Below are 21819 nucleotides of genomic sequence, written 5' to 3'. Positions count from 1 at the left end.
CGATGAAAATTGCATTAATTATTAGCAATTGAAAAAAACGGCAATATTCGACCATTTTTGAGCTCTTGTGCATAAACAAATTATCGGAATTTAATCGGACTTTTTTCATTTTATAGGCTTATTTAATACCTACCTTTTTTGTATAAACTTTTTTTCGCTATGAATAATAGCTTTTTTACGTGAGTCAAAAAACCACTTTTCCATAACTTTGACCACTGTTAAAACAAAGTTTCCCAACTAGCCTCGAGTTGATTTTTTGATATTTTATTTATAACAGGTTTCCGAACAATATTCCGCACAGAAACTTCTAATAGTATTTTTTTCCCGAAACAGGCTCTTTCATGTCTATAATGACTGGGCTATTTTTGCGAAAATGAGAAATAAAAAACGAAAAATAAGAAAGAAAACGGTTTTTCGCATGTTTCTCGGAAATTTTTAAGTTAGCTTAAAAAGTTACCTCTACAAAGGTTGTAGATTTTTGCATGATCTACACCATTTGTATTGGATATTTTTTGTTTATTATTATATGCTTCAGATTTTATTGGTCGTTGTTAAACGTTGTATCTTCACTTACCAAACACACCGCTGCCATAGCTAGCGACTGCTTGTTCCTGGAGAAGTCAAAGCATTTGTCCGCCAGATCAAACGACGCCAAAACCACAGCCTTGTTCTCGTTTATAATGTTGAAATTACTTCTAACATCCGGCTCGACCTGAGACTCAGCTTCGAGGTCGTCTTTTTTCAGCACTTTAATCACCTTCACAGGGTAAATCAGGAAGGGCCAGTTCCCGAAATTGGACCTCGTCAGGAAAACCGTGGCCAGCGACGCCACGTCGTAGAAGTTGGCCATCATGGCCGTTCCGTTTGGGGAATAGAACAAGTCTCTAGTCCTGGGCCTCGCGTCGAACATGTAAAAGTATTTGTCCTTCCATATGCCTATGTTCATCTCTTGCGTTTTCAGTATCCCGGCCGATTGTCTGGCGAAGAAGATGTTCAGACCTTTGGATAAGTTGAACACCCTTTTGTCGTCGGAGCGGATGAATCCGGATACTTCGGGTTCGTCCACTATGAAGCGGATCTTCTTGTCGCCTGAGGGTACGAAATTTTGATTTTTGTGAAATTCTGAACGACACTAATAATGCTCAAGTCGAAATAATATACAGGGTGTTAAGGATAAGTTTGGCCAAGTTTTAATGGCGTATTCTACCGATGAAATTAATCCAGTATTGCTCTATAAAAATTTTTGATAGGTCGCTTCCCTACGGAGATACAGGGTGTTAAAAGTTTCGAATATTTATATTATTTTTCTGTAACTTCACTGGCATAAAAGATTGAGTGGTAAAATTTGGGGGATGACATTTTTTTAGTAGGGACTATTTTTTCATGGATAACTTATTCCTTATAATACACTCCAGTGGCGTAGTTATTGGGGGAGTAGGGGACCTTTTTTGAAAAAAATATCGTACGCCACTGGTTTTTTAAATAATTTTAAATGTTTTTAAAATGTACTATCAATTTGCGGCAATAAAGTATTCGTAAGATTTACTGGTCTTTAGATAATTGGGAAATCAAATAAGAAGATACTTAAGTACCTACTTTGCTATTTACCATTTTCTATTGATTGCTAAATAAAATGTGTAACAATAAATTCAGTAGTCCAGGCGGTATCTGTTTCGGGTTGGGTAAAACGCATATGATCGGAGATTTTTGCTTTAAGGGCTTCTAAATATCATCAGAAATCATAATATTTCTATGCAAATAAAAAATAAACATGGGCTTAATTGTTATTGCAAAAAAGTATAATAAAATAGCAAAAAAATTCATTTTTTTTCTTGGATTTCTCGTCGACAACTTAGCAACTATTCATTTTAGACAAAAATGGAGGGGGGACAAAAGTTTTGTAATTAAATTTTGATCAATATAGAGTTAGTTGCAATTCGAAAAAATAATTATTGTTATTGCAAAAATCGGAAAAATCATTTAAAAAATTGCAAAAATGCTAGTTTATTTGTCAGTTTTTTTCAGACACTTGAATAATACCTAGGATCTTCATACTTTCCCCAATTAAACTTCTTAGTGCATAGAATCATCATACCAAATTTGATCCAATTCGGTTAGATAATTTTTACATAATAATTGTTTAAATTTATTATTTTTTGTTAATTAAAAAATTTTCAAAATCAGATTTCTAAAAATCTAAAGCCTTTGAATACTTGAAAATTTCACCACAAAAAGAAGAGCTCTCAAGCTTTAAATTGGTTTTTGAAAAATTCAAATCTGACGCTTAGGTGAGCCGTGGTGATTGTTTAAACATTTTCACAAAACGCTTATAAATAATTGCAATAATTTAATGTTTTTTTCCATTTTTTTTTTAATTTTAAAATATGGTTTGAAAGTACTCGGAAAGACGAGTATTAAAAAAAAATTATGATCCGCTCATTATAGCTATCTAAGGTCACCTGGAGGTGAGGTAAAGGTCAAACTGAAGAAAAGACTTGCATTGAATTTTGACCAGTGAGTGTATAGGTTTTTTGGGCACACATAATCTGAATCTGGAGATAGCGTAACCCTAAATGTCACCTTCAAGCCAATTCAAGGTTATTTCAAGATGAAACTAAAGAAAAAGTTTGTATTGAGTTTCAACCAGTGCGTATATAAGTTTATTTGGGGGGGAATTGAATTTGGGAATAGCTTAGCCCAACAAGGTCACATTTAGGTCAAGTCAAGATCATTTCAAGGTCAAAGTAAAGAAAAGGCCTTTCACGAATGTTAAGTATGTATGTTTTTGAGGTCGCTGAACCTGAATCCGCGGATAGCTTAGCCCTATAAGGTCACCTGGAAATCAAGTCAAGGTCATTTCATTTGACTCAATTCAAGCCCCACAGGTGACCTTAGAACTAATTGACAAATATTCTTGTATAATTTATAAGAAAATGATTTTCAAAGTTCGATATCTCGAAAACGGTTAAGTTTAGGTACAAGGTGTGCTATATGAATTTTAGATCAATTCCGGAATACCGTAAAGTTTCCTTCTATAGACATAAAAAGTAGTTTCCATCATCATTTCTAATATTTCTTAGCAACCTGCTGATTAAAATTTAATCCTTACCTATTATGCAGTACTTCTGTAAATGTTCAGGCTTTAGATCTTTCGTACCATAATGCTTATGTGCCTTCTTTATACTCTGCGTCATCAGGTTATTTCCTGCTTCTAAGATTTCATCAATATTCTCCGAGGTCCATTTATTGGGATGCTTCAAAACTGAATAACAATAAGCAGCAACTGGCATGCATATCCCCTGGTTGTTCCTCACTGATGGTGGGAAATTTTCGTTGCCTACCAATCCAGATAATTACCAATCAAATAAATTTGCTATTATCTTCAAAATTATGCTATTCCAAATCTACCTTGGTGCATGGTACCCTCTTTCGATCCGAAGAAAAAGTCTTTCAAAGTCGGCTGGTGCAACTTCGTGAAGGAATGACTCTCTAACGTCCCCCTTTTGAATTTGCGTTTGACAGGCTCGAAACGCTTCGCTTCCGAATCCCTTCGAAATTTTTGAACGTATTTGCTCACCGCTGGTTCTTCGAAGAGATCCTTCGACTCGATCGTTTGAATATCTTTGCTCTGGTAGGACGTCGCTTTGGATATCTTCGAAGAGGTGCATTTTAGTTAAATAATGAAAGAAAGAAGATGTTTTGCAGTACCTGCGAGACTTTTCTCCTGAACTGTTTGGTCAGGTAGGTGTCCATGTCTTCTCCTGGGTCATTTGCCAATTCCTCCATCATGAGTAACAGTTCTTGTGTTTCTAGCCCAGAAAATAACACGTACTTATATTTACATGGATTTAGATTGTTGTAGAAGTTGACCATTTATCTTGCTTAATGCTGAGTTAATGTTTGCTTACTACATGTTTAAGTTTTCTTTTAAGCAAAAAAAATGTAACACCATAAATCAATTAAATATACTCTACCAATAGACCATAGTGATTATTAAGACTTTTCATTTACATTGGCTATACCACCAATAACAAATATTATTGTGAAAATAATACGAATTTTTAAAATATACAGGGTGTCCCAACAAAAAGAAAACCTAGCGAATAACTGGGAAAAATTATTTTCCCAGAAAAGATAGTATTTATTATTTTAATTTATTACGAAAGGAAATGTCACTCTGGCATAATGACTGACATTGGACGATAATTTTAGCTGTGGTCTATAAAAAACGGGGTAGAGTCTGTAACAAGAAATTTGTGTGAAAAGATGTCCCCTTTCGATAAAAAATCGACCTATCTCGGAGCATTTCAGAAAAATAAATTTCCTGAGAGTCATTCGCTCTATTTTGTTTTCGCACTCTATAGTTTTTATCCAGCGGTTTAGTATTTTAACAAATTTGTGGAATATGGGTTGTTTAGAAAATCACTTGGCGCCCTTATTTATTCAATAAAATGTAATCGAATAATCCTAATAAAAAATTTTTATGCACAATCTGATCCCACCTTCGAGTCCACTGAGCTTACACTGTAAAAAAATTTTACTCAAACTTCACACAATTTTACTCAATAATGTATCAATTTCTCTCCACATCCGATTGAGTCAAATTTTCACTCTATTAGTATGAGTACAACTGAGTGAAACTATTGCATTAGAAATGAGCGAGTTTAACTCAAATCCGAGTTACTACTAACTATCAATTGAGCGACTTTCGACTCTATTCTGAGTATATAAAACCAATTTAGAGCTGACTTTTTCTCTATGATTTAAATTTAACTATTATTGAGTCATTTTTACTCAGATTTGGTTTTTAATTAACTACATATTGAGTGCAAAAATAAATCACTCATAAATGATTAGGATATACAGTGTTGAAATTAATTCTCTTCGCGTAGTCTCCTCCTGTCCTGGATGAGACCCGCCAGCTGAGACCCGCCGCCGCCGGCTAAGCCCTGCTCTCCTGGCGATCACGCTTTTCTGGAGCATCTAATGGGCCCCTATCAACTGCGGTCGAGATTACAGAAGCAATATGTAAGTGGTGCCATCTTCAAGGCGCCATTCGAATTACTCGAAATCAATATACATTTAAACTCACTCGGTAATGAGGACATTTACTCTGATTTTGGTACAAGTACACCAAATACGAGTTTACGTGAAGAATTTATTTAAGGAGTGCCTATATTTGAGTGAAAGTACTCAGTTTTAGTTTAAATAGAATCACAAATGAGTAAAATGATCAAAATGCCCAATATTGAGTGAAAATGTGCTCAATAATTTCACTCAGTGGATTCACTCCGAACCTTTATTGCTTTCACTCAGACCGATTTTTTTACAGTGTAGTTGAGGCCTCCCCAACAACGCAAAACTTACGTAACTATGATAATTCAGATTTTTTAAAAATTAGTTTGCTATACACTGGAAGTATAGTAATGTACAAAAATTAACAATAAAGACAGATAATTTAAAAAAATATTCAAAAGAAATAACAAGACCAAACCTCTCTCTTGCGTCGATTCCGGCTCTTTCTTATTTGCCTCTTGTTTCTTTACTTTCTTAACTGTGCCTGCGGGTTCCTCCTGTATATTTTCTAATGTTTTACCTTTCTGTTTTCTCTTCCTCCTGCGTCGTTCCTCCGGTCTCTCTCTGTCATGATTCAAGTAATAGGCCAATCAATAGAGCATTAAATCAGTGATTTTGTGACAAAAATACTAGTAGCAAACGGACTGTGCCTTCATATAAATTGTGAAAAAAATATACAGGGTAATTCAGTCATAATATCATTAATTTTAACCACGCATTCGGAAGGCTTAATAAAGATAGAAAATCGGAAAAAAAAAATTTACTCGACTTTTAAAAATGAAGGAAATAAACTCATAACTCCCGCTGAGAGGGCTACCCTGCCAGATGCCCGGATACTCGGAAAATTTTGTAACGTAATGTCACGAACAAATCGTCAGCTGAGGCGAACAGCGTTGACAAGTTCACATCATAATCTGTGGTTCACATTTAATTAATCCGCTTAATAAAATGCAAGTAAATAAAGGATCATGCTGCATTTTATCATAACTAATTTTAATAATTGTATTAACTTAGTGCAAAATGTTTTAACAAGCCTGACTTCTCGAAGTCATCTTTCGTTAAAAGAAAATAAATAAAGCAGAGGTTTGTAGGCACACTGTATTTTATCAAATAAAAAAATCGGCAAACTAAATACCCGAATATACAAAATACACTACACACGATTACAAAACCATTACCTAACAATTTAAAGCGTTTATTCAAATCTACCACCCTCCATATCTCCCGCATTTTTCCCGCAAAGAAGTTAACATAACACATTTTCAAAAAGTTCAAGCTTTAGAAGCAGCTGATTTCCCCAATCGTCTTGAATTTTGCAATTGGTTCCTAAGTGCAGCAGAACTTTATTAACAAAGTGCTCTGGACGGATGAAAGCTGTTTTACTCGTGGTGGCATTTTAAACAGATAAAAAACATAAGTATTGCTTTCTCAAAAACAATAAGTGCTTACCTAGGTTATACCAAAGTTTAGATTTACACTAAAGTTTACAATTATTATGTAAATTTGGTTATATGCAACTGCATATTAAATAATAAATTGAAATACTAAAACGGTGTATTACTTAACATAATAAATTATAAAACGTGAAAACGTTAGTAATATTAAAAATGATAAATTGTAATAACCGTACATTCGAAAACAATCATCCCTATTCAATTTGATGACACGATTTTCCTTTTGCTCTACTTTGCATGGAATACGATCCTATACAGTTCGTATCTGTCTAGGAGCCAGATCAAGTTCCGTGTACTAGCTATAAAAATAAACTTTTTACAGCCATTTAAACATTTAATTTATTGATAACAATTAAACTGACCACTTTCAGACTTTGCGACCAAGTTTTTTGGGTTCAGGAGGTCAAAATACTTTAGAATAAGTTGTTTGCAGCCGTGGCACTCTGGTTAGCAACGGAACCCTGTCTGGCTCCTAGATTAAAATACACGTACAAATTAGAAGGTTATTGACCCCGACACAGGTTAGCCTAGGTCGGAAACACGTACCGAGTTGTTTATATGTCTCCGTCCGATTGTATTTTTATCATCTATTATTTACAGTCAGTATTTAAATACTACATTCATTTCACCCCTCTCTTTATAGTGTATTTAGTGAGTGTTGGTTTTTTATGTCATTATTTCTGTAATGAAATTGAAATGGTTACGAAATTTAAATTATTTGAACTATTGGGGTTTTGTATCTTCAATATTAAATTTTATTTAAAGTGAAACAGAGCTAATTTCTTTGCAGCCATAATAGTCACATTTGGTCAGATGAAAACCCGCACACTACTCGTCAGTTTAGCTTTCAGAGGAAATTCGGTGTCAATGTATGGAGTATATGGCGATCGTTTAATTGGGCCGTATTTTCTACCTGAACATCTGAATGGGCCGCGTTACTTTCAATTTTTAGTAGAAGGCTTACAGCAAATTAAAAAATTATCACTATGATGTTAATAAAAAATGATTTTTGGCAAGTCATTCTCAGACCTCCTCGAGGTTCTTGCTGGGCAACAATAACAATTTAATATGTTGATTGCATAATTATAAAAAAATAATTTATGGCATTTTCAATCATTATTGACTGACGTGAGCAAACCGTTTATTTATTGTCTTTATATGAGCGAAAAAATATATATATGGCAACATTGCATCTTGTACGCTTTGTTCATATCGTAGCCGGCTGACGTCAGCCGGTCAGTAATAAATAATGATTTGAAAATATTTTTTTCAGCTTAAATATGCATTTAATTTTTTTTTAATCACGCCATCGTATTATACTTATTTTTCTCTATCTGCTCTTAAAATTAATGACATTATGACTGAATCACCCTGTATTTTGTTTGTTTTCAGGGATTTTATTCCAAATATTGAGCAGTAACTTACTTTTGCCCCTATAGGCATTTTAAAATCTTTTACAATTTTGTTTGTTACTATTTTTTTTTATATTTTGCCACATAACTCTCACAAAAGAAAGCAATAAACGGATTCTCACGATCTGGGGCTTCTGGAGTAGACTAAATCGAAACTGTCATAGTCTCTGTCGCCGTCTGGTTTTTCCGATTCATTAACGAATATTCCGCTTTTCGGTTTGTGAAGTTCCAGCTGGCTTGCATCTTGAGGTGGTGGATATAAAAAACTGGGGGAAGGGGTAGTTCTGCGTGGAGCGACCTTGGTGTCGCTCACTACAGGCGAGGAAACTTCTAACTGGAATCGGAAAAGTAGTTGTGACATTAAAATTTCGAGGTAACCGACACCATTGTATAAGTAAATACTTATACAATGCCGACACTCATCAGGTAAGTTCGAAATCTGCTTTTGGGGTAATAAACGGTGAAAATACTTTCACAATAGATACACAGTGGCCCATATGCATAAATATAAATTGGAGATATTCAGAGTATTTATTTATTGTACAGTGAAAACTTTTCTTTTTTAAGTTCTTAAGTCGTATCTTCGGAAACGTATTTCTTCGACTTTAAACCAAAAAGTCTCAATCAACCAAAAGTCTAGAGCCACTGGTTTTCGAGATACAGGATGTTGAAAGTTAGATATTTTCATACAAAATATTCCACCTAAGAGGCATTCTTCTGTAACTCTGTAACTTGGTTTTAATAAAAGTTGCCTGTTGCCGTGTGGGTCATGTAAAGAAAATATTTTTAGCTTTACAGGGTGTTTCATTTCGCGTGGGCGTGATTTCACACTTTTATTAAAACCAATTTTTTATCAATTTTACAGTTACAGAGTTACAGAAGAATCCCTCTTAAGTGGAACACCCTGTATATGACTAATTAGAGGTACGCTGCACCGGTATAGTCTTTCCGATCTCAATTAAAAACCAAAGAGCCAGGCAGTATGTACCAGATTCGGTCACTACGCAGCAACTCGATATTGAAATATTTGAAAAACTTGTTTCCATGTTTATTTAACCATACGCATATACAGGTCTGGTCGAACTAAACTTGGAGGTGGTAGAAATGTATACGCCCAGTTGAAGAATCCGCGCGCGGGCAAACGGCACACAAACACAGTCGCACTGGGCAGCCGGCTATAAATTTCAGTTGTTCACAAATTACCTAGTAGTGCAGTGCAGCAATGCGGAATTATTTTATTGTTGATTATTTTTATTTAATAACTTTTCTAACCTTTCCTCATCCTTTCCTGGCGAGGATATATTCTTCCCGTTGGTTCTTGCCGAGCAATAATATGTTTTAATGAAAATGTAAATTTTTTTGATACGTCATACCCAAAATTTACAATCAATAATTAAAATATGTTGTGTTGCCAAATGAACATATAATAAAAATTTTCTTCACATTATTTATAAATTATTATTTTTTACCTTAAGTAGAAAACTTTTTTTGGGACGCCTATGAAACTCATTAAATTTTATTGCTAGGCGTTTTTATACATTTTCAACCGATTCGGAAAGACTATAAACAACGATGTCAACCATTAGCAGGGAGGTGTGCCACTGAAAACCCCAAAAATTTCTACGTCAATTTTGGAAATTTAATTTGATTCTTAGCCCGTATTATTACTTTTTTAAATTTAATTTTATCTTTTACAAAATAATATTGACTTTATGCTAACGATTTTTTTATTTTTCATGCTTGCGATGTATTTAGAGTAGAATTTTGAACAAAAAATCCTATACATGTTTTTGTGAATTTAGACATATTTTATTTATTCAAATAATTTTGTTGTATTATTACTTATTTTCTATTTCTATCAAAATTACTTCTTCCGTGAATTTTGGCCCGCCCATTAGTACCAGTAAAAGATTATGGCTATGAAATGGATTATTCTCTTTTGCTTTTAAGTTTTAATTTATACCTACTTATAAGTATTTACTGATTTTCATGCCCAATGTTTTCTCCATAGACTTACTTTTATATCTATTTTTTTCTTCGTTGAAACCTCGGGCATATTTGATTGGGCGTACTTGGGGAATTTCTTGGCGGTATTAGCCCTATTCTTCTCAAAGGCCTTCTGCTGTTTCTTGGTTCGTGGTACGACGTACTTTTTTCTAGGTTGGCCCTCTTCAGGCTTTACTTCATCGGCTGATTTTAAATCTATTCGCTTTCTAAGGTGGGATAGCGGAATATTAAAAGAAACATCTCGATATATTCTCTTAATAGGCTATTGATTATAGGATTTTAAAAGGAACTATGACCTTCAAGATATTTTATTACATTATTCCAATGGTCCTTTTAGATGAAAAAAAAAAAACGCTGAGTGTTATTAAATTAGAGGGTGGAAATTGGAGATAGGGGTGAAAATGAACCCCTTTCAGTTTTTTAATTGTAGCTCGAAAACGAAGCAAAATTTCGTTATAGTTCATAGGAAAAATTTTGTAGAGAATTGAATTTCCCATCGAAATGGCTTATTTAAAAAATTTAAAAGAAAAATTTTATGCAAAAAAATCGTTAATAAATAATTTTAAAAAAGCAAAAAATTAGATTTCTTGATTTTATTTACTTTTGAGTTGTGAAAATCTTTAATTATTTTTAACAAATAAAACTTTTGAAATAATTTTTTATTAAGTAAAGAACCAATTTGTTGTAAAAATAATAAGAATTATAATCATTATTATGTTAAAAACGACGAAAATCTAAAAAATATTTACGTTTGACCGGTTATAACACAGTCAATATTAGTCCAAAAACTTTTGAAAACGCATCATTTTGAAGGGAATCTCATGTAGTTTTTTTGTACAGCAATTTTCCTTGCTTAATTCTACTAAAAAAGAGTCAAAAAAGTAAAAAAAAAATAAAAAATTCGAATTTTTTGCTTTTTTTCAATTTGTTTATTAACAATTTGTGGCGGCATGTTACAATTACATTTTTATATTCAGTTAGCAAATAAATTTGTTTTTATAATTAATATCACATTATATTAAGCTATATTTAGAGTAAATGAGATTAGGAATAAGTGCATCATAAATGATAGAGCTTAAGGTACCTAACTTGTTTATTAGACAGTGGACCAGATGTGGGGGTTTTACCAGGGTTAGAAGTACGTACACGACCGAGAGGGCAAAATTTATCTTAGATCAGGCAAAGAAACGACATTATTAGTATGGTCTTGTTCCCGATCGGTCTAGCTGTCCTGTAACGAAGCTCTCAATAAAGTTATATTGTTACACGTTACGTTTTTCTTTGGATGAACTCGAAGCACCCATAGATTTATTGCATAAAATTTTCCTTAACATTTTTTTAAATAAGCCATTTCGATGGGAAATTCAATTTTCTAAATAATTTTTCCTATGAACTATAGGGAAATTTTGTTTCATTTTCGAGCTGCAATTAAAAAAATGAAAGGGGTGCATTTTCAGCCCTATCTCCAATTTCCACCCTCTAATTTAATAGCACTCCGCGGTTTTTTTCATCTAAAATGACCCTTTGAATGATTCATGTAATAAAATTGCTTGAACGTCATAGTACCTACCTTTTCACACTGTTTTTTTTTGGATATAATCAATAGCCTATAAAACGAACAGAACTAATTATTTCCCTATATCTTACTCCGTTGCGGGCTGCAGAGCGCTGACTATGCTTTCCTTTTCCGGCAGGGCTTTCTTTTTCTTCTTAGATGGTACATCTTTCTTCTTACGCTCTTTCACAGGATCAAGAGGCGGCTCATTAGTTGGTTCGACGATAAGTTTGGGCCTATTCTTGGGCAAGGGAATGTTGAAGTCGTCAGAACTAAAATTTCTTCATTTGAGAAAACTGTTGAAGAAACATACTAGGTATACACTTACCTTGCGCTTGCCATTTTCCAAAACACGTAAAATTTTCAAAACTAATTACTCTGAATTGTCACTAAGTAGATTTTGCGTTGACGTGAAACTCAGTGTCACAATAAAACAAAACAAATCTGTCTAATTTCATTATTTTGAAACCCTCGTCAAAATTTACGGTCGAATTTTATCAAATAAAACTACAAAATGGCGTAAGTATACAATGATAACCCAACGGACATCTTTAATTTGTGTTCTCGTTATTCTGTTTAGAATAAAAAAGAGAAAGAAACCTAAAATGAAGCCCAAACCGGTGATAGAGTATCCTCCAGTGCCCACGAAGAAATGGATACCTCCCGATCAGAGAGCAAAGAAAAAAAGGCCGCCTCATCCCTACACAAAGCCGGCAGGTGTAACTCAGAAACTGGCAATTTCCAGTTTGAAGAAAGTGTGGAACCAGTTCAATGTCTACGGAAATACTGCGGTCTTGACGGGGCATTACAGCCAGACATACAAGAAATACAGTTTTAAAACCAATGGATATCAAGGTATAGGTTCTGGGATTATTGACGATAGTATCAGCAAGAATGCGGTGAAAATGATTTTTTTAGGTTTTCTCTCCAAAGTTTTCTTTATCTGCCTAAATGTCCAATTTATCTTTACTAGTCCAATCAACAGGTAGAAGAGCTTACAAAAAAATACCACCTGGAACAAAAAATATGGTGATATAGGAAAAAAATTCTGATAGTGTTTTTTCATGTGGCGCATAAAGTTAACCTAAAAAATTCATAAAAGTTAAAAAGAAACGGATTTTCGCTAATAAAAAAAAAACTCGAACCAATCGAAAAAAGTTAAATGAGAAAGTTGTAGCTACGAAAAAAACCTATCGATTCGTGTTTTTAAATATACCGATTGCTGTATTACTTTTCGAGATATATCGAAAAAAACCGTCAAAAATCGCCTTTTTTGTTTTTGTAGTATCTCTTGCAAATGAAGGTTTTGAAACTTGTTACTTGCTGTAAATGTAGCCCTCGGAAAGCAAAAGAGTGCCTTTTTTAAATTAAAACATTAAAAAATTTTCGAGTTATATCAATTTTTCGAAAAAAAGGTCATTTCGGTAATCGGCTCTTCTTGCTCGATGAATAGTCGTAGAGAAACGGATCAGGGTTTATTTTTTTCATGGTAAAAAAGAGTGATAACGATTCATTTGAAGTGTCCAAAAATTTTTGGTTGCGTTTTTCTTGAATATCTTTCGATTTTCATTTCTCGATAATAATAATTAGGCTATTTTATTACATGAATCGTTCAAATGGTCATTTTAAAAATAAGATTTTTTGAATTTTTTTACTTTTTTGATTATTTTATTAGTAGAAGTAGGCAAATTGCTGTACAAAAAGAAACTAGATTTTCGTCGTTTTTAACATAATGATTACAATTCTTATTATTTTTACAACAAAATGGTTCTTTACTTAATAAAAAATTATTTCAAGTTTTATTTGTTAATAATAAATAAAGATTTTCACAACTTAAGAGTCAAAAAAGTAAAAAAAGTGAAAAAATCTTATTTTTTAAAAATTGTTTATTAACGATTTTTTGCATAAATTTTTTTTTTAATTTTTTAAATAAGCTATTTCGATGGAAAATTTAATTCTCTACAATTCGAGCTACAATTAAAAAACTGAAAGAGGTGCATTTTCAGCCCTATCTCCAATTTCCACCCTCTAATTCCAGTCAAACGGTATAGATGGAATTTGCGGACACCCTGTATGTAAATCAGAAGAATATTTGTAGAATATAGTAATATTTTTGCTAAAAATTTCAAAGTTTTTCCAGTCAGTGATTAATCAAACCGATTTGAAATCTCGAAAACTGCTTTCGAGGGGATTTTCTTTACATTAAGTTCAAAACACGCACTGATCCTGGAATTTTGGGTATTCTAAAATGCTAACGGATACACTGCTCTGGTTTAGGGCCCAGCTCATTCATTTTTTTCTGGGTTTATGTTATTATTCGAATTATTTACAGAGAGCGGACAATTTGTGACTTTAACCTTGAACATAGATATGTCATTCATAAACCTAGATACATTACCCATGACGCAGTGGCGTGTCGGGTATGCATCGGAAATTTACGTGATAATTCACGAAAATTCCACGGTACATACATTTTTAGGCGTTATAAAATATTTAGAAAATCTGAAATTGTATACTACATATTTATTAAATAAAGTTCGGTTAAAAATAGTGTCGTTCTTTTAATTGGAAATTAGGAGCCAATGTAACGAATATCCTCAGGCGACGCACATGATAGAATAGTCCAACTCACGCTCCATTCATAACAGGGCTGCAGTTTGAATTCTGACCAATAGGAATTCGATAAACGCAACCGATGTCGACGGATGGACTAGAGATGGGCGCGAGTGTCATTTCATTTCTTTAGAACTAAATTAACATAATTATCTTCTCGTTATTTAACCTGTTCACATGATTTATGGATTTTAAATAAAGGGTACAAATATTCGCGTGGATAATGTGATATATTTGCTATACATAATAATTATATTTTGCATAGTTTATACACAATACATTTTTGAACGCGTACACATCTCTACCAAAATTTGACCTATTCTTCGGGTTAAAGTCACACATTGTCCGCTCTCTAATTATTTATGGTCGTCTACTACCACCAATAATTACTACCGACTGACTCTTCTAGGAGCCTGCAATTGTGCAGTGGCGTGCACCTTCGCCTACATCTACAAGATGCATACCTGGACGTGTTACTGTCTGGACAAAATACTCGACCTAGGCGACGAGTTGTACACGAAGAGCACGCAACAAGAGGCCGGGAGATGTCTGACTCTGGTGCCGCCAGAGCAAGTGTTCAACTCCTTCTACCTAGACAGGACCAAGGTCCTGCTCAATATAAACGTAGGGCCCAAGGTTGTGGAAACTCTGCCCACGGTTACCGAGCAAAAGGTCAAGGAGCTCTTTAAGAAATCTTTGACGGAGTTCTTCAAGCAGTATCCGTCCGGTATATTCGCTTTGAGGGAGAAGTACCTTGCTATTTGGCTGCAAGACGACGCTTTTTACGTGTTCGATCCGACCGATCACGACGAGTACGGGCGCGCGTGGACTGGAGTGCCAGGTAACTTTTTTAAATTTCTTTAAAGTATTTTTTGTAAAACTGTCATTAAAAATTATATTTTTAATTCATTGATAAGTGAACAAAAAATTGACTTTTATAATGTTATGTGTGAAAATAGTTATTTACACATTCTTTGAAACTGCATGGATTTGCTTGAAAATTTAGAAAAAGGCTCATCTTAGCCTCAAGTTCAAAAGTGACATAAGCCCGATTGACACTTTTTGTTTTATAGGGGTAAAAACTACCCCTAAGCGAAAAAAATTTAAAAAATTAATTCTAAGCATTTTATTGATCAAAATCTTGTTCAAGCACAAAGATTAAATAATGTTCCATGTTCTCGAAAATGTTTTATGATATATTAGATCTTTTCGACCCTTTATTTAACCCTTAAAAACTACCCCTATGCAAATAATTATAAAAAATTACTTTTTAAAGATTTGGAAAGATTAAATAGTGCTATTAATTATTTAAAATAAAAGTTACCTTATAGCTAATAAACTAATGTTTCCCTTTCAACCCCTAAAAACCACCCCTGTATTGACAAAGATGATAAAAAATTACTTTTTAAAAGCTTGGAATGCTTTAACGGTGCAATTATTTAAAATAAAAATTCCCTCCTTGCTTATGAAAGAATTTATATTTCATAACACTTTTCAACCCTTATATATCACCCCTGTGCTAAAAAAATTATAAAATATTACGTTTTAAATATTGGAATGCTATAATTGTGCAATAATTTAAAATATAAATTTCCGATTTTTAAATATAATCATAAAAAAATTGCTACGCAGCATATAAATAAACACACTAATTTTTGTTACTTATTTTATTTGTATATCGAATATAATATATAATATACAAGGTGTAACTGAAATAAGTATTCAGAATTTCTGAGCTTGTAAAACAAGTCGAAAAATGACGAAAATTTTAGTACAATTTTTGTCAGTGGCGGCTCCTAAGGGAGCTACGCTCTCCTAAATGGGTAACCTCGGAAACAGTTTTTAATGCGTAACATCCAAACGACTCGACATTAAGTCACGAAATTTTGGTGAGATATTAACGTTGACGTGTATAATAAGTCTCATAAAATACATTTCAAAATTTGTTACAGGGGTGTGGGAAAATGCAGGACCCAGGGACAAATTTAATCATATCTTTTTTGTAGTCAACTTTTTCTAGTTCCTGACTCAAAAATATTGAAATTTGAAGTATTTAACATGAAAAAGGTCCTCTTGTTAAATTTCACTAGGATGTGCCGTTTTCCAGTAAAATCGATTTCAATCATTCCCAACGTGCTCCAAATTCAACTTTCATTACATAGCAAAATAAATTAATTGCAGTGTGCCATGGGGAAAAGAACTAGTCTGACAGTTAACAGAAATGTCAAATATTTTTAATTAACACTCTTAAAAAAAGCATTTTAAAGATAATTTCAAGAGCTGTAAGATCGTTTGCATATAAAACCTTTTAAGTCCTTCGTTTTTTAAAGGGAAAGGATCGAAGGGCTCAAGACAGATCGTTTTTTCACTAAAATGGATACTTCAAGCGGAGCTATCTCCTTTATTTTTATGCTATAGGAATAAAAAAAAGCAAAATATTTGTTGAAAAAAAAGCTACATTTTTGTTGTCTATAATTTTTTACGTATCTTATAGTTTCAGAATTATTGTATAAATAAGGCAATTTCTTTTGAATAATGAAAAATTCGTTTTCAACTTTTAGCGCACATTATTAAAAACATACGAATTCTAAACCGGTCTAACTTCAGGATCGTATGAAAAACACTAAAACAAAACTAGTTGTAAAGGGTCTACGATTAATTTTAATTCTGATGGAAATGGTACAGCGTTTACTGCTCATTTGTCCTTAAAAAATATGAGCAACCCATATGTTTTCGAAGATAACTCCTTCAATTTTGCTCTAATTAACTTTGATAAGTGCTCATTTTGAAGGTCTTTTTGAGTACTACAAAAAACTCCGTTATACACGTAAAATTAATCCTTTTTCCGTTATTTGACGTTGAATACATCGATTCGAGTATTCCCGCCAAAACAAGTCCCCTTCCACTAACCATAGTTGGCTTTGTATAGGACGTACAACACTTTTTAAAAAACGATTTTCTTTGTTTATTTATAAGCTACATATTTGTTCATTACACTTTTTTTAATAAAATGCGTAGTTTTTGAGTTATTCGCGAAAAATACCTTGAAAAAGTATTTTTTTTCCACTCAAAATTACAAGTTTTCAATCGTGAATAACGATTTCCGTTATTTTTGAAAAAAAAAAAAATTTCACCCCCGAGAAGGGGTATGTCACTAATGTTCATTGGCCTTTTCTCTAACTATGTGCCAAATTTCAAGTCGATCGGTTCAGTTTCAAAGAATTCGGAGGAGAAAAGTTTCAATGACTGTACTATATAAAGAAGGTAAGTATTATCTACCATTCGAGGACAATTTTGCGCCCGAGCGGAGCGAGGGCTGGCAGTAGAGTCCGAGACTGGTAAATTATACTTAACAGCTGCGTGGTGTATAATATTTTATCTGCTTCCACAGTTCTTTATGGTTCATGAAATAAAGATTAGGTTTTATTTTTTGACACCTTAATCAATTCAGGGTGTTAAAAATTTAGTTGTAAAGCTTAGCCCGCCCATAATAAACTAAAAAAGCTAAATATGTTTCAAGGACATTATTTTAAGAGGTCCTTACTAGTGTCCATCGCATAAAATTTTTATTAAATTGTATTAAGTACTTTAAAAGTTATTCAAGAAAAATCGATTTCAGGGACAAATATCTCATAGGGAGGGCCTGTACGAAATAATTTTATAGGAACTTGTCATCTTATTTTTTCATGTTCTATCTGTATCCGAGAGATTTCCCACATTTTCCCGGACACCATGTATATACTCAATGTAATTTTTGTTTCTCAATAATTGTACCGAAAAAATACACCCTTACAGAGTACGAGCAGGTTAAAGTAAGACAATTTACATCATGAAAAACATAGGAAATTCCTAATATTTATTATTTACACACTATTTCGAATCAGGTGATGGAGTCGCCGTCCTGCTCCGGACCAAAACCATGGACGATATGGTGCAGGATATCTGTAATAATGTCAACACAAAGATACCCCACACAAAATATGAAATAATCCAATGTACGGTCTCCAGGATAACGAATATAAAAACTATGCCACCCAAGACGTTTGAGGAATTCATGGAGAAAGAAGAAGCCGAGACTGCACCCGAAATACCGGAAGTTGATCCCGAAGGTAACCACTGCTACTGTTATTAATTTCGTAGCTTCACTGCCAGATGGCAGCATTTGAATTTAACTGACAGTAGTTCAGTGCAATGGAACAAGAAATCAGGGAATAGTAAGTTTAAGAGGGATCGTGGGTGAAGAGCGATAGTCCCGCTCGACCACGCCCCATCCGAGGTCAATTTTCCTGCCAAGGATATTGACGTGAAGTCTAAAAAGGTAGTATTCACGGTGGATTTTAGAATAAAATAACCAATTCCATGAAACTTGCGACAATTGAAAATAATCATTAATGTTAAACACTTTAACACTTAAAATCAATTTAAATTACTTTCCTTTTTGAAACAGCTGTGAAGCCAATAGACGTAGTGAAGGAAAGGATAAAGGCCTATATGGAGAAGAACAAGGAAGACACCAGCTCCCTTAAAGTCAAAGTGGAAGAGATCTCGCCAGACGTCACCGAGAAGTTGTCTCTTTCTAAGAGACCATCCTGGCTCCAAGACACCATCAACAAGAACGACGAATGCATGTTTCCCATACCGTGCAAGCCTAAACTCGACAAGATCAGCTTTTACGTAGGTGGGTAAACTTTAAAGTTATAGGTATTACGCAGAACGTCGAAAAATAATAATTCTTAAGGTTCTTTAATTAAGGTTTTATTTAAGTTCAAGATGCTATCTAAAAAAATAAACAGGACTTTTTAAAAATAATAACAACAAACAGTCTTTTTGACAAAACCGACTTAATTTATTCCGGCTCGATACATTGATTTCCATCGTCTAAAAGCATTTATTTCGAATGGGTGTTTTAGATCGTCGGTCGGGATGTCGGTACAAGCCTTTTGGATGGCGTCCACAAAACATTTTCCTTTTATCGGTAAATACATTTTTCCGAAAAGGTAAAAGGGAATGGTTGACAGTTAAAACGCGATTTTTACTCAAAAAATTGATCACAACAAACTGTCGATCGATTAGATGGCTCGTGAAAGAAACGCCAACTTCCTTCTGGGAGATATTTTAGCCGAATACCACGAATACGATGCACCAAACTCTTCAGCACGCCAAGATAGAATTGTGTATTAATAATCCGGGTAAATTAGTTTTTTTTTCAAATATCGGGCCTGACTCGAATTGAATCTCTTGAGGTAAGACCTTCTTACCTCAAGAGTTATAGTAGTTAGTAGTAAATTTAACGCTCTTTCCGATGGTATGTCCAAATTTGATGTGGCTGTAAGAATAACAGAGATATTTTTGTTTTTATGAAAAAAGGCACAAAATTTTTTGAAATCAAAAAATGTTAAATAAATGAGCAACTATCAACTTTCCAAAAAAACCTTACATTACTTTTTTGTTGAAAATTACTTGTATAACAACCCCCTGAAGTTTGGCCATCAGCATCCGTTACACCCTGTATAAAGCAGTATTTTTTTATTTGCAGAGGTTTTACCGGAAAGAGTGTTCATCCTAAAAGGCACGACGTGCCAGACAGATCCAAAATTCTCCAAATACGAAGGCAGACAAAGCATGGGCAACGCGATATCCGCCCTGATCATGCTCAGATTCTGCAAATCCAGGACCTGGGTACCTCGGCTGGTCAACACCATCCTGAAGTACGGCGACCTGTTGTACAGGGACGCGATGATCAGCATCCCCAGGACGCAGAGCCTGAAGCTCTCCGATTTCCAGAGGAAAACCGAATACGAAAAGAAATTCTTCTCCCCGCTCATACAAGATTACGTGATTGTAGGCAAGCTGCAGTCGCCAGATTACGACGTTTTGGACTTGCTTCCGGCGTTAGAAAATTACTTGATCGACCACGAGTGCTGCGTGGTTTTGGGGCCCATTACCTTGGCGGTATGGGTCGAGGATGGATTCTATTACTGGTTTGATCCCAATGAACGGTAATAAGCACTTAAAGGTCAATTACAAATATGAACAAAATCCTTCATAGTGGCGCGAGGATTAGAAGCGGTTTAAGCACCTTCAATGGGGAAAGTACCTACAATTTATTTTTTTTTCAGGGATAAGAATGGAAAAACCATCACCCAGTGTGTACCTGCACCTGGGCAACTCGACGTGAAGACTCCTCCACCAGGAACGGCATGTGTGATCAAATTCTGTAACCTCCAGGATCTCGTGGAGTTGTACCTGAACAACGTCAACAAGCCACAGAAGTTTGACCCTTTCTACATAAGCAGCGTTCAGATCGACGATTATTTCGAAATCCCCGAGTCTTGGTACGGCTTTAAAGGTAAAAACAAGCTCGTGGCGGATTGCGTCCCGCTGAAACAACCAAAAGAGTTACAACGCGTCTCGCTACTTGTGAGCTTGTGATGAGTTCATCGTGCAAACCTGCAGCTGGTCATTGTAAAACAGTGGACAGCCAATGACTAAAATTTAACCGAATACTTTACTTTATGGTCAACGTAATTTTCGATTTTGGTGAATAAGATCTTGTTCATAAAAGGTGATTTTAAGACTTGGGGCATCGACTTAAATCAGGGATGCACATACCGCGGCCCGCGGGCCGCATGCGGCCCGCCAACGAATTTTAGAAGCATTCTACTCGCCGCGCTCCGGTCCAAGCATATTATTACGAGACTAGAAATCTGTCGCATCAACTAGATTACAGATTCGCGAAACACGTCGATCCCCGAACAAAGTGGATGGTTCTCGATGTTTGGTAACTCGTATAAATACGACGCATCGCCGGCTACCGGGGCAGTTAAGTTTTGACTACGGATAAGCGAACGTTATACTGTTTGAGAACTGTAATCTGTGACGAGTAAATATTTCGTCGTTCGAACTTGGCTTTTACCGACTGTAACATATAATATTAATTTTGATATGGATAAACCAGGCCCCAGTAAGAAACGTAGTCGTAAGGTTGAAGATGAAAATCGACAGTTTCATGATATTTGGACCGAAAAATACTTTTTTATTTCATCGCATAACAAAATTGTCTGTTTAATATGCAAGAGTAGTGTTTCTATTCCGAAGGAATATAATGTGAAAAGGCACTATGAAACCCAGCATCCAACTTTTACCAAATTAACTGGCGAAAATCGAACGCAAAGAATTTCCACTTTACAACGGGAACTAATAGGCCAGCAATCTATGTTTACAAAACCAATTCAAGATGCTGAAACAGCCACTGAAGTTAGCTTTGAAATATCTCGAATAATAGCGAAAACTTGTCGGCCTTTTAAAGATGGTGAGTTTGTTAAGCAATGTTTGGATATCGCCGCAAAAAAAATTTGTCCGGAAAATGTAAAGAAGTTTGAAAAAATTCAGTTAAATCGGATGACTGTTCAAAGAAGAATTACCGCATTAGCAGATAATATAGAAGAGCAATTAGCTACGAAATCGAGAAGTTTTGAGTATTTTTCTATAGCGCTCGACGAATCTACAGATATAAGTTCAACTGCTCAACTATTAATATTTTTACGAGGTGTAACGCAAAATTTTGAAGTGAGTGAAGAACTGATTGGTATGAGTTCTTTGACAAGTCAAACCAGGGGAAGTGACATGCTCAAAGCTCTTCTAGAAAAATGTTCTATAATGGATTTGGATTTAACGAAAATATCTGGAATTACAACTGACG

General features: G+C 34.4%; 2 protein-coding genes across 2 annotated transcripts in view; one reads left to right on the top strand and one right to left on the bottom strand.

Annotated features, from left to right (window-relative positions):
* The window catches only part of LOC108904110, a 24566-nt gene extending 13313 nt beyond the window's left edge, over positions 1-11253 (bottom strand). Inside the window, exons 1-8 of the mRNA XM_023454659.1 lie at positions 11216-11253; positions 9960-10155; positions 8065-8276; positions 5495-5640; positions 3709-3809; positions 3409-3652; positions 3110-3337; positions 575-1089 (exon numbers count right to left, since the gene is read on the bottom strand). Of these exons, the coding sequence (XP_023310427.1) occupies positions 575-1089; positions 3110-3337; positions 3409-3652; positions 3709-3809; positions 5495-5640; positions 8065-8276; positions 9960-10155; positions 11216-11253 (1680 nt within the window). The remainder of the gene's footprint in view (positions 1-574; positions 1090-3109; positions 3338-3408; positions 3653-3708; positions 3810-5494; positions 5641-8064; positions 8277-9959; positions 10156-11215) is intronic.
* Positions 11254-11944: 691 nt separating this feature from the next.
* LOC111691585 overlaps positions 11945-21819 on the top strand; it is a 49507-nt gene continuing 39632 nt past the window's right edge. The window contains exons 1-7 of the mRNA XM_023454658.1: positions 11945-12023; positions 12085-12359; positions 14527-14958; positions 18002-18226; positions 18565-18795; positions 19654-20116; positions 20237-20466. Of these exons, the coding sequence (XP_023310426.1) occupies positions 12019-12023; positions 12085-12359; positions 14527-14958; positions 18002-18226; positions 18565-18795; positions 19654-20116; positions 20237-20466 (1861 nt within the window). The 5' untranslated portion in view covers positions 11945-12018. The remainder of the gene's footprint in view (positions 12024-12084; positions 12360-14526; positions 14959-18001; positions 18227-18564; positions 18796-19653; positions 20117-20236; positions 20467-21819) is intronic.

Source organism: Anoplophora glabripennis, unplaced genomic scaffold (genome assembly GCF_000390285.2).
Source record: "Anoplophora glabripennis isolate ALB-LARVAE unplaced genomic scaffold, Agla_2.0 scaffold13, whole genome shotgun sequence".
NCBI classification, from domain to species: Eukaryota; Metazoa; Arthropoda; class Insecta; order Coleoptera; family Cerambycidae; genus Anoplophora; species Anoplophora glabripennis.
The sequence above is the reverse complement of the archived record's forward strand: the minus strand, read 5'-3'. Positions and strand labels throughout refer to the sequence as shown.